This window comes from Agelaius phoeniceus, chromosome 4 (assembly GCF_051311805.1).
Source record: "Agelaius phoeniceus isolate bAgePho1 chromosome 4, bAgePho1.hap1, whole genome shotgun sequence".
Classification (NCBI taxonomy): Eukaryota; Metazoa; Chordata; class Aves; order Passeriformes; family Icteridae; genus Agelaius; species Agelaius phoeniceus.
In genome coordinates this window covers 33,589,547-33,604,475 of record NC_135268.1, presented here as the reverse complement: position 1 = coordinate 33,604,475, position 14,929 = coordinate 33,589,547, and the positions used below count along the sequence as shown (strand labels likewise).

The 14,929-nt window shown below is 43.4% G+C and overlaps 1 protein-coding gene across 1 annotated transcript in view; it reads right to left on the bottom strand.

Annotated features, from left to right (window-relative positions):
- FNIP2 (folliculin interacting protein 2) overlaps positions 1–8,467 on the bottom strand; it is a 50,645-nt gene extending 42,178 nt beyond the window's left edge. Inside the window, exon 1 of the mRNA XM_077177246.1 lies at positions 8,044–8,467. Within this exon, the coding sequence (XP_077033361.1) occupies positions 8,044–8,138 (95 nt within the window). The 5' untranslated portion in view covers positions 8,139–8,467. The remainder of the gene's footprint in view (positions 1–8,043) is intronic.
- Positions 8,468–14,929: the final 6,462 nt, after the last annotated feature.

The window sequence follows — 14,929 nt, the reverse complement described above, 5'->3', positions numbered from 1 at the left end:
GCTAATACCAAATTCAGACTGCTGGCACCTCTATTAGCAAAATGAATAAATATTGTCAATTGTTTACTTAATACAGCTGATTTCATTAGTACATCTAAAATTTCACTGAGCACCTTGGAGGAGAAAAGTTGAGCTGTATTGCACTGAAGTGAGAGCATCCTGCAGAGAAAGCTCCACACTGATTCAATAATTACATCACACACAGCTCAAGTTTCACTTCAGCAAAGTCCATGGAAGGAGAATCATGACTCAGTTCTAACAGTAGCAAGTGTGATGTAAAGCCCTCGTGCCCGTTTATCAGTACAATTGTAAGAATCTCACCCCTGTGAGAAGTGTGCTGACTGACCACAGACATTTCAGCTGCTGGTCAGGTAACTGCACCTGCACTTGCCCTAATGGATGTGGGGAAGACACGAGCACTGTTGCCAGAACTCCTACGCTCGTTTGCTCAGTGAGCGTCTCAGAACACTTTGTCTTGTAGCCTGCACAGGAGCTTGTCTTGAGACCTCAGCCTTGCACATTAAAACAAGACATTACTGAGGTATTCAAGTGACAAACCCAGGCAAATGGGGTGACTTGAGAAGGGCACTTAGAGTGGGGAGAGAGCAGAACAGAGAAGAACCTGAGCATGAAGATTAAGAAGCAGCATAGGTGGAGCACACACAGAGGAGCTGATTCATGACAGGCAAAGGTGAACTGCCCTGTCCATGCCTGTTAGTCAGATCAGCAGTAATCTGACACTATCACAGGAAGCGCACTGAAAAAGTGCAGACAGATATCTGCTGTCTTCACATGAGTACCCCATTCAAAGTCCTCCTTTTCCGGCTTATTCTCTCTAGCAAGCCTGTTCACCACCACCCTACAGAACTGCATTCCTCATCTTTTGCCTAAGAAATGTACCCATGGAAACCTTCACACAGCAAATACTGGTAATTAGGACAGCCTAAGAACATTCTTCTTACAATGCTTCATCTAAGCTGCATACAAGACAACAGTGTGCTCTTAATCAAGGGTGCACTTAGCAGTAACTCTTGACAAATATAAAACACAACACATGACTCCAAATCTGAATTTACTCTTCAGAAGCTATCCACGAACATCACTAAGGTGCAAAGTACATGATGAAAGTACATGATTGTTAGAGTCAGAAGGGATTCTTAAAGGAACAGGTACATCACCACGGTTTGTAGCACATATGGTGAGTATTAATCTAAAGATTTCTTTGCAAAGGAAGTCCTCAGCATCTTCAATAATACCAAAATGCGAGAACAAGGGATTATCTGTATGAGAAAAATTACTGCATTTTCTGTCCCCCCTGACCCCAACTCCTTTGTCTCATCTGCTATCTCAGGGCATTTGGTCTGCTGTTACCCACTGTTCAGACCAAAGCAACAGCTGAAGGCCCCTAACATGCACTAGAAACACCTACATCCCACAACCTCAAAGTGGGATGATGTGATGACTAATGACTAAAACATTTTTGTGAAAACTCTTCCATCTTCCTTCCCCCAAAATTTAATAAAGCTATTTTGCAACTTGAACTTAGTTTACATAAGAAAAGTTACAAAGTTTATGTAAGTTTACATTAAGCCACCCGCTGCTGGCAACAAAGACCTCCATCAGTTTTTAAAACGTACCTCCACAAATTCAGCTTTTATGAATGCTTGTCCACATTTTTCAGCCCCAAGCAGCTTTATTTTCCCATTCACATCAAGCCATTTACAGCTATTCCCCTACAGCATTAGCATCACTGTGTTAAATTGCAGTGTTTCCTGCTTTAAGTTGTGCCACCAAGGAAAGATACCTCCAAGGCTTTCTGCTGCTACTATTCCCCAAATCACTTTCCACTGAGCATGGTATGTGGCACAGTACTCACCCAGTTTTGGACATGTCAACAGCAGAAGTGCCCTAAGAATAAGGAATCAAGCATCTACTATCCAACTGCACACCGATTTTAGAATAAACACATGGAACTCCATGGATAAGTTACTTGTAAATCAGAAACAAGATAACCCACAGGGAAAACTCATTTGACTGTGAGGCAATAATGCATCTTTTCATGGAACTAAATAATCAAGGTACAGCCATCCCTCTCAGAATGTCAGTAGCTTGTGCATTCCCACACATTTTTTGTCATTTTTGACAAAGACAAAAACCAAAATAAAAAACAGGGTGTCTTCTTGCAACGTTAAGAGAGATGGAGCTAGACTCAGAGCAAAGCTAGAGCAAACCAAGGGTTTGTTCAGTGACAGCAGTGTTTAGGGGAGGGGAAATTCAAACAACTAATGCAGAAATGGCCTTAGCTCCTGCTAAGCTCAAAACCAGAGGACTTGGGGCTTGTTTTCCTCCAAAAAAGCCCCAGGCTGGAAGTGTGGTTTCCATGTCAAAAGACCATACTTGCAATTACTTCCTGTCTAAGCTGGTTTTTTGAGTGAGACTCTAATAAATCTCTTTCTGCAGAACTTATTCTATAGCTCACTTTATGGATGAAAGACTAACACCAGTGCAAAGGTGTAATACTGCAGCCTGAGGCTCACCTTCAGCTGTCTGTGAAATGGTGTACAGTTTAGATCTGCTCTTTGACCTGTCCTGCCCCCATGCTCAGGTCTGGCCTTGGGCTGGATTGCCCTTTTACAGCACGTCAAACAGTGAATTTTTTTCAAATACTTTTCAAAAGCTTTACAGACAGATGTTTATGGGTATTTCCATGTATGAAGATGTACATGTGTGCTCAGTAGGGTAAGTGCTGTGTGGACCTCTACAAAACTGCAAGAAGCTCAAGAAAAAACCCATATTAGGTCACAAGAACATTCTGAGGAGTGTTTCATTTGAACAAACTGACATACAAGCAGACTCCAAGCTCACTACTGCTTTCTTTCCTTTTTCAGAAGGTGGAACATTGCCAGGCTGGTAATAAATGCTGTGAAATAATGCTTAGCAAGTAGGAGCTCACCAAGCATTTCAGTACTATGACCAAAGGAATCACTAGTACCAGCTGCCAAACAAATGATCTCATATACCAAAGCTAACAAACTGTTACCAGATAGATATCCTGCAGCTACAACATGACATTCGTTCCATTATAGACACCAGAAGGAGCAGCTGATACTTAAAGCTGAGGAAATAGACTGCATGCAAGTTTCAGACACAGCTGAAATAACACAACCTTTAAAAAAAAAACAAAAAAACACTTGAAATGAAGTTATTCCCTACTTTACAAGAGACCTTCACTACACATACCAATATCAAAGAAATTTAATCACAGGTTGCAATGCATAAATTATATATTCAGCAGTGAAAGCAGTCTTCCAAAAACTCCAAGACATTTATTTTCATTTAAAAAACCCAAAACCAAATCAAACTACAAAAGACTGAAATTAAGGTGAAGTCTGAATCCATAGCTTAAGGACAACCTCAGACTTTATGTTGAAAAATGCAGAAAAGCAGAGATGTGAAATTTCTTCTAGAATCGGGTAAACACAATTACAGAAAAACTGCTATCAGTTTAAGTAAAATCAAACTATCTGCAACCCAGATCAATTTCCTTAAGGCCATCCCCCAATACCTTACTCAAATACATGCTTAGCACTTGAGACATTCTAGTCTTGAGATACTATGTGCTTATACTCTATGCAATCCCTAAAACTTCATGGGCTGTTCAGTGGGCAAGGAACTGGTTGGATGGCCACATCCAGAGGGCACTGGTCAATGGCTCAGAGTCCTGATGGACATCAGTGACAAATGGCGTCCCTTGGGGAATATCAGCGATGGAATTGTGTGCACCCTCAGCAAATCTGCAGATGACACCAAGCTGTGCATGTCTGCACACCTGAAGGATGCGATGCCAGCCCAAGGGACCTAGGTAAGCTCAAGAAGTGGGCCCATGGCAATCTCATGAGGTTTAACAAGACCAAATGCGAGGTGCTGCACCAGGGTCAGAGCAAACCCTGGTATCAACCCAGGCTGGGGATGGACAGATTCAGAGCAGCCCTGCCCAGAAGGACGTGGGGGGGCTGGTGGGCGAGAGGCTGGACATGACCCAGCCATGAGCACTTGCAACCCAGGAAGCCAAACATGTCCCAAACTACATTAAAAGCAGCGTGGCCAGCAGGACCAGGGAGACTATTCTGCCCTTCTACTCCACCCTTGTGAGACCCCACCTGCCGTGCTGCATCCAGCTCTGGGGGATCAGAGGAAGGACATTGACCTGTTGGAGCAAGTCCAGAGGAGAGACACATGATTAGAGGGATGGAGCATCTCTCCTGTGATGAAAGACTGAGAGAACTGAGGCTGTTCAAACTGGAAAAGAGAAGGCTTAGGCTTTAGGACAACCTCATTGCTGCTTTCCAGTACCTGAAGGGAGCCTACAAAATTATGGAGAGAGAAATTTTAAAACACATGCAGCGACAGGACAAGGGGGAATGGCTTCAAACGAGGAGAATAGGTTTAGATGAGATATTAGGAAAAATTCTTTACTGTGAGGGTGGTGAAACACTGGAAGAGTCTGCCCAGAAAAGCAGCGGATGCCCCATCCCTGTAAATGTTGAAGGCCAGGTTGGATAGGGCTCTGATCAGTGTGGTCTAGTGGAAGGTATCCCTGTCTAAGGCAGCAGTGGTTGGAACTAGAGGATCTCTAAGGTCTCTTCCAACACAAGCTGATCTATGATTCTGCTGAATACATGACCCTGGTAGCACTCCAAAATATTGTACAAACTATGCTAAACCAATTTTGTATGGGAAGCAACATTTGATAAGGAAATAAGAAGTCTTAGGGGAATTCAGCCACATAAATACACATTGCTTGCACACAAAGTAATTAGGGTTTTCCCAGAGCCTCAGAGGCTAAGAAGAAATATATTCAATTACAGTCACTCAAGTGCCTCTGTTGAAGGGGATGTGTGTATACACACACATCCATCTTTACATATGTATTACACACATAGATATATATATTTTTAGTTAAGGGAAGCAAGAAGCAGCAGTAAAAAAAGAGAAGCTCAAGTCTGTATACAAAACTGCTTAGAACAAATGTAATATCTCACTAATACACATCTATTCTCCAGCTGGTTTATAATTTTTGTAAAAAAGGCATTAAGCTATCCTATAATTCTAACTACTACCCTTCTAGCACTTCATCCTTCCATTATCTTGAAGGGAGGCCTGGGCCAGTACAAAGTCCTACTATCCCAATAGCTCCATATTAGCATCTGCATCTCATGTTTACACTCTCCTCACCCTGCAGGTGAAGGTTGTGCTTATGTGAACATGTAATGCAGCTCAGACTAGCTCCACAGAGTGCATTAATTGCTGCTAAGGACCTGACACCCACAGTACATGTGCTCTGGAGTTTTACTTTTGACCAGCTGTAGTATGGTCCCAGGGATTGAATACCCATTAGTGGTTGGAACACACTTTCTAATTCCATTCATTCCAACAGGAATCCAGTTTATGTACTGAAGCCCCTTGGCTTTGTGAGCCAAAGTGCAGTTAGTGGGACAATTTAGAGGTTTTCTTTAAAAGAGCACTCCTGAGCCAAATTAATACGTTCATATTCATGCACCCAAGAAATCATTTCCTGTGGCTCCACATTCATCCATAGGCTCCATGTCTCTTGCTCTTTGAGGCAGTGCCAGCTCATCCTGGTAAGCAGCACAGACCTTGAAGCTTGATGCTTCCTTCAGAGCAGAAGGAGCGTGGACCTCTGGCCAAGATGTAGCTCCCATTAAAGGAGAGAGTGCAACAGAATGAGCACATGCAGTGCTTGTTACAGGCAAAATGCAAGCCTGGTTGATAGCCCCCTGCAACAGAACTTTTTCTGGTGTTCCTGGGAAGACTAGAAAACACAAAGTTTTTCCAACAACATAGTTGGAAAAAGTTGTCAAATCACATTAATTTGAGGAGCATTATCTACTAAAGAGATTTTTGGTGATTCCTCTCTTTTTCAGGGTAAGGAGGGTGTGTGAATACACTTAAGCTTTCAAGGCATTCATAACAATTGAAAGTCCAAGGATACAGATTGTTATTGGTCTCGCAGGACCCCTGAGCTGAGTTAAACACTGTCAGACATACTGAGCATGGAGGGACCATACTAACCAAAACCTGGAAGGAATAAAACTAACTAAAGATCCTTAAAAAGACAGCCTTGTCATTAGAAAATGATTCTGCCACTTTGCATCCAACATTGAACAGCAGTATGTGCTTAATGCAGAAGCTACCAAAGGATTATGTTTCCTACTTTACTTAGATCAAATCACATCTCTCCACTCAAACAGAGATTACTGTTGAACAGAAAGTCTATTAAAAGCATTGCAGCAAAGCTCCTCAGACCCTGTAAGCATGCTCTTGCAGATCATGAACAGATCACTGGAAAGAAAGAAAAAGCATTACAGCATACTTAAAAGTTGTAAGGAAGAAGCTTAATATTAACAAGCAAAAAACCCCTCCATTCACATGTAAAATACTTCAAAAATTTTATTAACCTTAGGTGCATCAAAAAAAGGCAGATAGAAAGGGAATGAGGAAAAATAGGGGATAAAAAGAGTGAAGGGTACCTACAGAAGTATTTTCATTATAATAGCTTTTATGCAAAGCATCACATAACTTAAATGTTACTTAAACTGAAAACCAAGTGTGGAATATCTTATCCAAAAAACAGAAAGAAGGAGAAAGTACAATCCCTAACTTCACTAAATACTCCAGACAGAATAATCTTACTGATTTTAGGGGGAAACACACTGTGCAAGGAATCTGCCTTCATGGAGACACTTGATAATCCAATTACAATCCAATAATCCAGAACTCACAACACTGGTCTCTGACACAGAATATTTATAAGTACAATGTAAAATAATAGTTAGTCTGGAACTGTTCTCTTCCACATTAAAGGAGATATTTAACTCATAAGGTGAATAAGTGCTAAAAGAAGTGGCAGTTACAGAAAAATAATCTGCAGTTACAAGTGCAACATATCGACTCTGCAGCTTCACAAAATTCACCAGATTTGTTCTCTGACTGCAGCTCCAAGACTGTGTCCAATCACTTTCAAAGGAATCACCTTGTAACCCAAATATATTGTCATTTTCATCTTACAAGATAATGGAGAACAGTAGTGTAACTTTAGCCCACAAACGGCAATATGCTGCACAGATCATCTTTGGAATTATAATGGTTCCACAACCGTGATCTTTCATACTTGGCACGATGGCATTTTGTGGATCAAAATATTGCCCACTGCTCTCCCTGACCATCCTTAGTAGTTTCAGCGTTTAAAGCCCAGATTCCAACTCAGCCCCGTGTACCATCTGATCACAAGACCAGCCAACTCATGCCGCACAGCAAAACAGGCACAGGGGTTACGGGGCACCATGTGATTGTCACTGTGCTCACCGGGCCGCTCGGTCTTGTGAGCAGCACAGATGCCACACGAACAAAGCTCCAAAGCACCAGCCTGAGCAAAACGCTGCCCCCGAAGGTTCAGAAAACATTAAAAGTTCAATATTACACAGAGAATCGATATTATATAGAGGTTATACACATAAACCCCGAAGCATCCATAGCTACGGAGCCTCACGTTTCAGCACGCACGGTATCAAAAGCAGGGGGCAGTGAAAGGTGCCTAATGCTTAGCGGGTCACCAGACTGCGCACGTGTATTTAGGTCATAACAATTAAGCCGTTTCTTAATTGTCCAGTGCGGATGAGACCCGGGCACGAGTTATCCCATCAACCGCGCACAAACGCCAGACAGGGGGCCCGCTGCCTCTCCCGCAGCGCTGCCGAGGGGCGAACGCCCCAGGCTCCCGGGCGTGCCACCGCCAACTCGAGCAGAAAATGGCTGAGAGATCCAACGGGAGGGAAAGGCGGGAGAAGAGCCACCCCGGCGCGGCCGTGCCTCCCGCCGCACCCCCTTTCCCCGGCCGTTCCCCCGGAAACTCTGCGGCGGGGGACCCCGCGGGGCTGCGGCACACCTGCGCCCCACGCCGGCCTCTCTGCCGCCTCGCCGGGGCAGCCCCCGGGCCCGCCCGCCGCCGCCCGCCCGGCTCACCTGAAGGCGGGCCCCTCCCCCGGAGCCCGGCCGTGCGGGGCCGCCGCGCCGCCGCCCCTTTTGTTGAAGAGCTTCTGGAGCAGGGTGGGGGCCATGCCGCCCTCCCGCCCGGCGGCGGCCCCGCCGCGCCCCTCGCAGCGGCTCAGCGGGCGGCGAGCGGCGGCGGCCGCGGCAGCATCCCCGGAGCCGCTGCGGAGCCGCCCAGCATTCCGCGGAGGCGAGAGGAGGCGAAAGGAGCGCCGGGCCGCTCAGCCACACCGCTGCCGGCCGCCAGCCGTCACCTGACCGAGGGGCCGGGCGCTCCCGGCGGCGGCGCTGACACCGGCCGTGCACCGGGCAGGGCAGGGCAGAGCGAGGCAGCGCTCCCCGCGCCGCCGGCAGACAGAGATGGGGCCGGGGCTGCGGTGGCGCCGCGCCCCTCGGGCCGTCCCCATTGGCTGCGCGGCGCCCCCGCCCAGCCCCAGCACGTGGTAGGGCGCGGAGGCGGCCTTAAAGGGACAGGGCCCGGTCGGGCCGCGCCGCCTGTGCCGGGGTACGGGCCGCGGGGAGCGGCGTGCGCCGATACATCCGACCGGAGAACCCGTGTGAAGGGGCTGGAAGGGGCCTTAAAGTTCATCTAGTCACAGACTGCACTCCCATGGACACGGACACCTCCCACTAGGCCAAATTTCCTAAGGGCTTATCCAGTCTGGCTTTGAATACCTCCAGGGTTGGGGCATCCACAACCTCCATGAACCTGTTCCAGCTCCTCACCACCCTCACAATAAAAGATATCTTTGTAATATCTAACCTAAACGTCCCCTGTTTCAGTTTGAACCCATAATTTCTTGTCCTATCACTGCAGTTCCTGACAGTCCCTCTCTGGCTTCCAGGCAGTCCCCTTCAGATCCTGGAAGGATGCAAAGAGCTCTCCACACAACCTTCTTTTCTCCAGGCTGAACAGCCCCAACTCTCTCACCTGTCTCCCTATGGGAGGTGCTCCAGTCCTCTTAAACTTGTGGTTCTCCTCTGGGCTTGCTCCAATGGTTACAACTCCTTATGTTGGGGACACCAGAACTGCATGGAGTTCTCCAGGTGTGGTCTCACGAGCAGAGCAGAGGGGGGAAACCACCTCCCTCGACCTGCAGGCCGCTCTGCTTTTGATGTAGCCCAGGATTTGATTGGCTTTCTCACCTGCAAGCACACATTGCCAGCGTGTGTTGAGTTTTTCATCCACATCCACACATGGATAATCTGTCTTTTACAATACATTTCTCTACAGCTGTTTGCATACATATGTGTGCACACATGTAAATGGTGTGTTTGTGATTTACAACACTGTATTTCTGCAGTGAAGCAAGAACAAAGCACTGCCTGTGTCAGAAAGGGCTCCCTACTTGGGGTGATAGCAGAATGTGGTGTCCAAGTGTCCTCCCATCCTTCTCACACCAGCCAAACCCACAGACTGACACAAATCCATTGGGTTTCAGGAAGCTCACATCCCTCGTTTTGCTCCATACTGGAGCAAATCTGTCACTGGTCCAGGAAGATTTTCATGGGATTTTCTCCCTAGTCAGGACTAGAATATCTGTAATAGAGAAATCCCTGGCATACAGTTGTAGAAGCACTGTGATTCCCTTGGAGAGTGTGAACCTTTACTTTAATCTTTGAACAGGCAAGCAGCAATATTTTTGCAGGAAGATAGGTCTGCTGGAATGGTGCCTATTTTCACACAGATCTATCCTATTCACAAATAATTAGATGAGGCTACAGTATTTAGGTATCATTTGGAGCTTTATGTTTGTTTAATTTGAGGGAAAGGATTGTTTGTGTGGCTTTTCCCAGCAGCAGGATGACACCTCGATGTACCTAGCAAGAGAACATGATTTCAAATGCTGTTTTTCAACCACCTAAGTCACTGCATACCGTGGTGGAACAAAAACCAACCAAACAAATCCCCCCAAAACCCCAAGAAAAGCAGAATCACATTTACTTCCTGCTCTTTTTAGGAAACTGGAAGATGAGACATGGGGAACAGTGGTTATTATAATGGTTGTAAAGAATCATTACAATTGTTGTCTGCAATCTCAGCATCCAGCAGTGGTAGAAGAGGTGGTGAAGGTATTTCAGAGTCAGCCTTTCACTGTCTGGAGAAGCTGATTTCTCTTTAAAATAAGAGGTGACTGTCTACTGGCCTGATAATCTAATCAGCTGCACCCTTGATAACACCCGACTGAATCTTGTAAGGCTCAACTGATCCTGTATGAAGGTCCATTCTCAGGAGGGCTTTCACCACTTCCTCTGTGAGACTGAATACCCAATGTAAATCTTTCAGCCTGGATGTTGTTACTGCCCCCAGTTATTAGAGTCAATCTACTCAAACAAAGCTGAAGGACAGAAGAGAGAGGGTGTGATGATGATAGCACACAGAAAGGTGAATAGCAGGGCGGGGCTGGACAAGATGAAAGACATCATAGTTAACACAGTAATCAACACAAATGAGAATCTAGGCATCCAGCTCCAGAAGTAATCACTGGACTGCATTTCTCACGGAACAGTCCTGAGAAACTTTAAAGTTGCAAATGCTGTGGCTGCCCCTCTAAGGTGCATCAGTGTAGCAAGGAGTGCTGACCAATGGGGACAGAATCAGAGGCTAACAACCAGTCATCTCCTAGTGTCCACACCACAAACATTTTACATTTTACACAAACATTTCACCAGTCCATTTATTTTTGACTGATTGCAGTCTGGTCCTGGCAGCAGAATGCATGGCAGTGGCTGAAGAGCAGTGAATGCATTTCTGAAAAATATGTGGTTTAGTTTCATCTGAAAATGATCCATTTTATATGGCTGGATGCCACTCCAAAATGTGAAGCAAAACAAAGTCAGTGAAGACAATTGGGATACTCTCTTCACAAATAGCAGTGTAAATGCACCCTACATGTTGGCTGATGCTCAGTGCAAAATTAGTTCTCAGTGTGTTCTGTTAATGTGTGTGACCATCACTACTGAAATTGATAACAACACATTAAGACACTAGTGTTCTGAAGGCTATTTCTGAAAAAATAAAACAGAAAGGGGAAACAGCACAATCAGCAAAGCACTGCAAAATAATTTTCACAATCAGAATGCACTGTCACACCCCAAAGAGAGTTGGGCTATAAAGAACCCCTGGCAAAGCCAATGCCAGTGATTGATTTTGCACTCTGATTTTTCACTAACCTCAGAGTGCAAAACAGGAGCAGATGTAAAGAAAATAGCCATATCACTGTCAAGCAAAGATCATTTACAGCAAGATAGTGTGTCTACAGCCCTCACTCTTCTAGGAAATACAGGAAATAAAAATGGCATTTAAAAATCAAAAACTGATATTCTGCCTGAGGGTCAGACTCTTTATGTGCAGAGAAAGACAATTTAGTTGTTTAAATTTCAGTCAGAAAAGGAGCCAGATTCTCAATGCAGAAATAGATGAGACCTTGTTAGGAAACTGACAATACATAAAAAGGATCATTCAAATCCAGCATCGCTGAATGCTTGGAAAAGCATATCAATGTTTCATACTGCATAAATCTCTTTTAAAATTCTTTCCTGAAAATGTAGCCAAGTTTAATAGCCAGGACAGGCAGGATTAAAAGCCAAGTCTCCTGAGTCACACTTTGCTTCCCCATCACTTACACCTGGATGAAATGTTGAGTTTCTTTATGGATGCTTTCATTCCACTCTGCTCAGTCCTGAATGTACAATTCCAAAATGCTCCTAAACCTCTGTTGTCAGAACTAACCTTTGGAATTACTGCAAAGAGAAGTGAGAGGCCAGAACAGGAACACTCTGAAGATTTAACAAAAGGTTTGGTAATCTGAGATGTTCGTTTATGATTTACTGCTTAGTGCAGTAATTCATGCTGTTTAGGTTACATGAACACAGGTAAGTCTTGCTACACTTTGCAATGCATCAGCAACATTTTTGATTCTGTAAAATAAATAAAATCCACTTTTTTATGCCTATTCAAACATGCCAAGTAAAATGTGATATTAAGAAATACCCAGAATTATTCTCTCTCCATATTGTTATTATTACTATTTAGCACATTAAATCTAAATTACTCTCCATAGAGGATTTAAAAACCTATTGTAAAATGTATTTCACTTCCCATGCACAGGCAGAAACTGACAGAAAAGGAAAGCTTGGGCTTGCAGCCCCCTGCAAACCAGCTTACTCATCCTTCATTGAAGCATTACATAACTTGAGCTGTTGCTGCAGCAACTTTCCCCAGCCCCTGAACAGAGCCACAAAGGTGATGCCATAATACAGATAAGCAGTTTCACTGCCTTTTTACATGGAACACATATTCAGTTAGAAACAAAAGAAAGTTTGAAGGGAAATATTAATTTAATTGTTTCAAAATTACTGGGAAATATTGATGTGTGTTATGAAACATTTAATTTTCAATAGTCTTTGGTGTTAAAAGCAAAGAGAATGGCCAGATGAGGAATGTCTTTTTTTAATCACCAATATATAAATATCAAGTAATATGGAGAGAACTGGATTGTGTGAAGGTGATAAGTACAGTCCTCTGGAATCACTACTGTACATAAGTATCTTGTCAAATTTCCTAAAGCAAGGGTACACTTGCTATTTCTTCCCCCAGAAGAGCCTAAAAATGTACATACCTGTGAATGTTCAAACACTTGTTTAGAACCTGGTTTGGTTCCTCTTTTCAATAAAGCTCTTAGCATTGGTAAATTGTATTTGTAAGTCTCCTGCCCAGGACTCCATCCAGAGTCTGGCTGGAAATCCTTGTGTCCTTGATTTTCAATGGTGAAATCTGCCATGGGCCTTCCTATTTGTTGGCTGCACTCTTGTCTTTAACTCCATGCAGATGTAGTTCACCTGGAACTCCATCCTACCCACATTAGGTGCAGACCAAAACCATTTTTTACATAAGAAGGACTGCAGTCATTATAATTGATAATTCAGTACCTTTTGGTGGTAACTGTGATTAACAGGCATTTACGTGAAATTGCAATAATATCAGGACATACATTTGTATCAAAGCTGAGGACAGAAATTTAGCAGCAAAACTGATAGCCTGCAATGTTGCAGCAGTGACCAGCAGCTAGCTGACACCTTGGGCCTTTCCTTGAAAGCCATGGCTTCTACTGTTATCAACAAGTCACAGGCACCCTCTTCCATGCCTCCTCACATCCTAAGTTCCTAAGCACTAATCTGAATATTTGCATCTAAAACATGTTTTAAGCAGACCTAAAATATATAGCAAAAAAGTCTGCTTATTCTTGCTTGGATCTTAACCATTTCTTCGGGGATCAGTATCTCTGAATGTTAGTGACAAGTGAACACATGACTTTATTTTCAGTTTCTGTCATGTCATCTCTGTGTGGAAAATTTTCTTTTTAAAACATCCTCAGACAAGAACATGTAGTTCTTTCATTGTTTAACATTGCATTTTAACTCAGCTTAGAGGAATCTGCACTAGTTAGTAACTGCTCAGTATCAGTTTAATCTGGGCCCTCTTTATTCAGTTTTATGCAGAAAAAGGCTTGGTGCAGGTGAATAACAATAAACCTGATGGTGAAAAACCAGATTTATTTTTCCTGTCTCGTGTGTCTCTCATGAAGGTGACATGCTTGATGTGCCAGGTCACATGGGAATAGCACATGATGCTGCACCCTGTGTGTCACAGGGCACGGGGAAGGCTGAGTGGCTGCTCTCTTTCACAGCCAGCAGTGAAAGCATCCTTTTCAAGAATGTTTGCATGTTGGGAGCTTCTTGATAGCTGTTCTGAAAAGCTAATGAGGTATGTGTTTGAATTGCTTGTCAGATGGATCCCATCAGTACTGCACCATATTCTGAAGCTGCAGTTCAGTCCAATGAGAACCTCACATATGATTACTTCTGTACAAAGCAAAATGGCTTTTAATATCCTTAGACAAGGCAGTCCTGCACTGAGCCAAAGCACTCACTTTCCAGTGGAATTAGCATATTTAAGCCTCTATTTTCTTTACAGTGTCAAATAAGATTTAAAGGTGAAAAAAAAGCAAGAAAAACGAAAAGAAAAAAAATCCTAGTCTGTATGTGTGCACATTTCCCCATCTTAACACAATCTGCAGCAACTATAAATAATCTTTATTTTGCAGTTTATTCTTTCGTGAATGCAAATTGACGGGCTAGAATAATGATGAAATAAATCCACTTGTTGTGTATTCCATCAGAGTCACAGTTTTAGAATTACATATGTATTTCTCTGTATTTATCAATGATTGCTTGCTTATTTAGTCAGTGAAGGAAGACGAGGTAAAACCAAGGATTTTATAACAGGCTGATCTTTGAGTTTAATTAGGCTGGAGGGTCATACTCCAGCAAGTATGATGTACTTGGTAGAAGGGGGACCTGTACTTGAAGCCATTTGCTTCAGGATTTTAGGGCTCACAGCTCATTTATCCATTGATAATACTCGATCTACTTTACTGGGTAGCGAAACCTGTATGTGTGGAAAAATAAATATGTGAATTAAAATATTAACAGACAGTTCAGTTATAGTGAGTATTTTCAATGTACTGTTTTACATGCATTTACTACATAAACTATTGGAAGTGTCAAAAGAAAAGAGGTATTTTGGTGATAAGAAATACTTTTAAATTACAAGATCACAAAGGATTAGAGGATCATGGGAGATTTTACTGCTTGAAAACAGATTTTAGAGGACTTCATAATGGAAGTCTGACTTTGTAAGAAGTTATTTGTATATAAATTCAGTGTATAATTTAATGTATGAATTTGAACATGAAATCACTCAGTAAATTCTTGACAGAAGTCACATTATGCTTGTTTTTTATAATCTGTGAATGACTATAAATTAATATGAAACTAATTGTGCTACTGCAGTGCT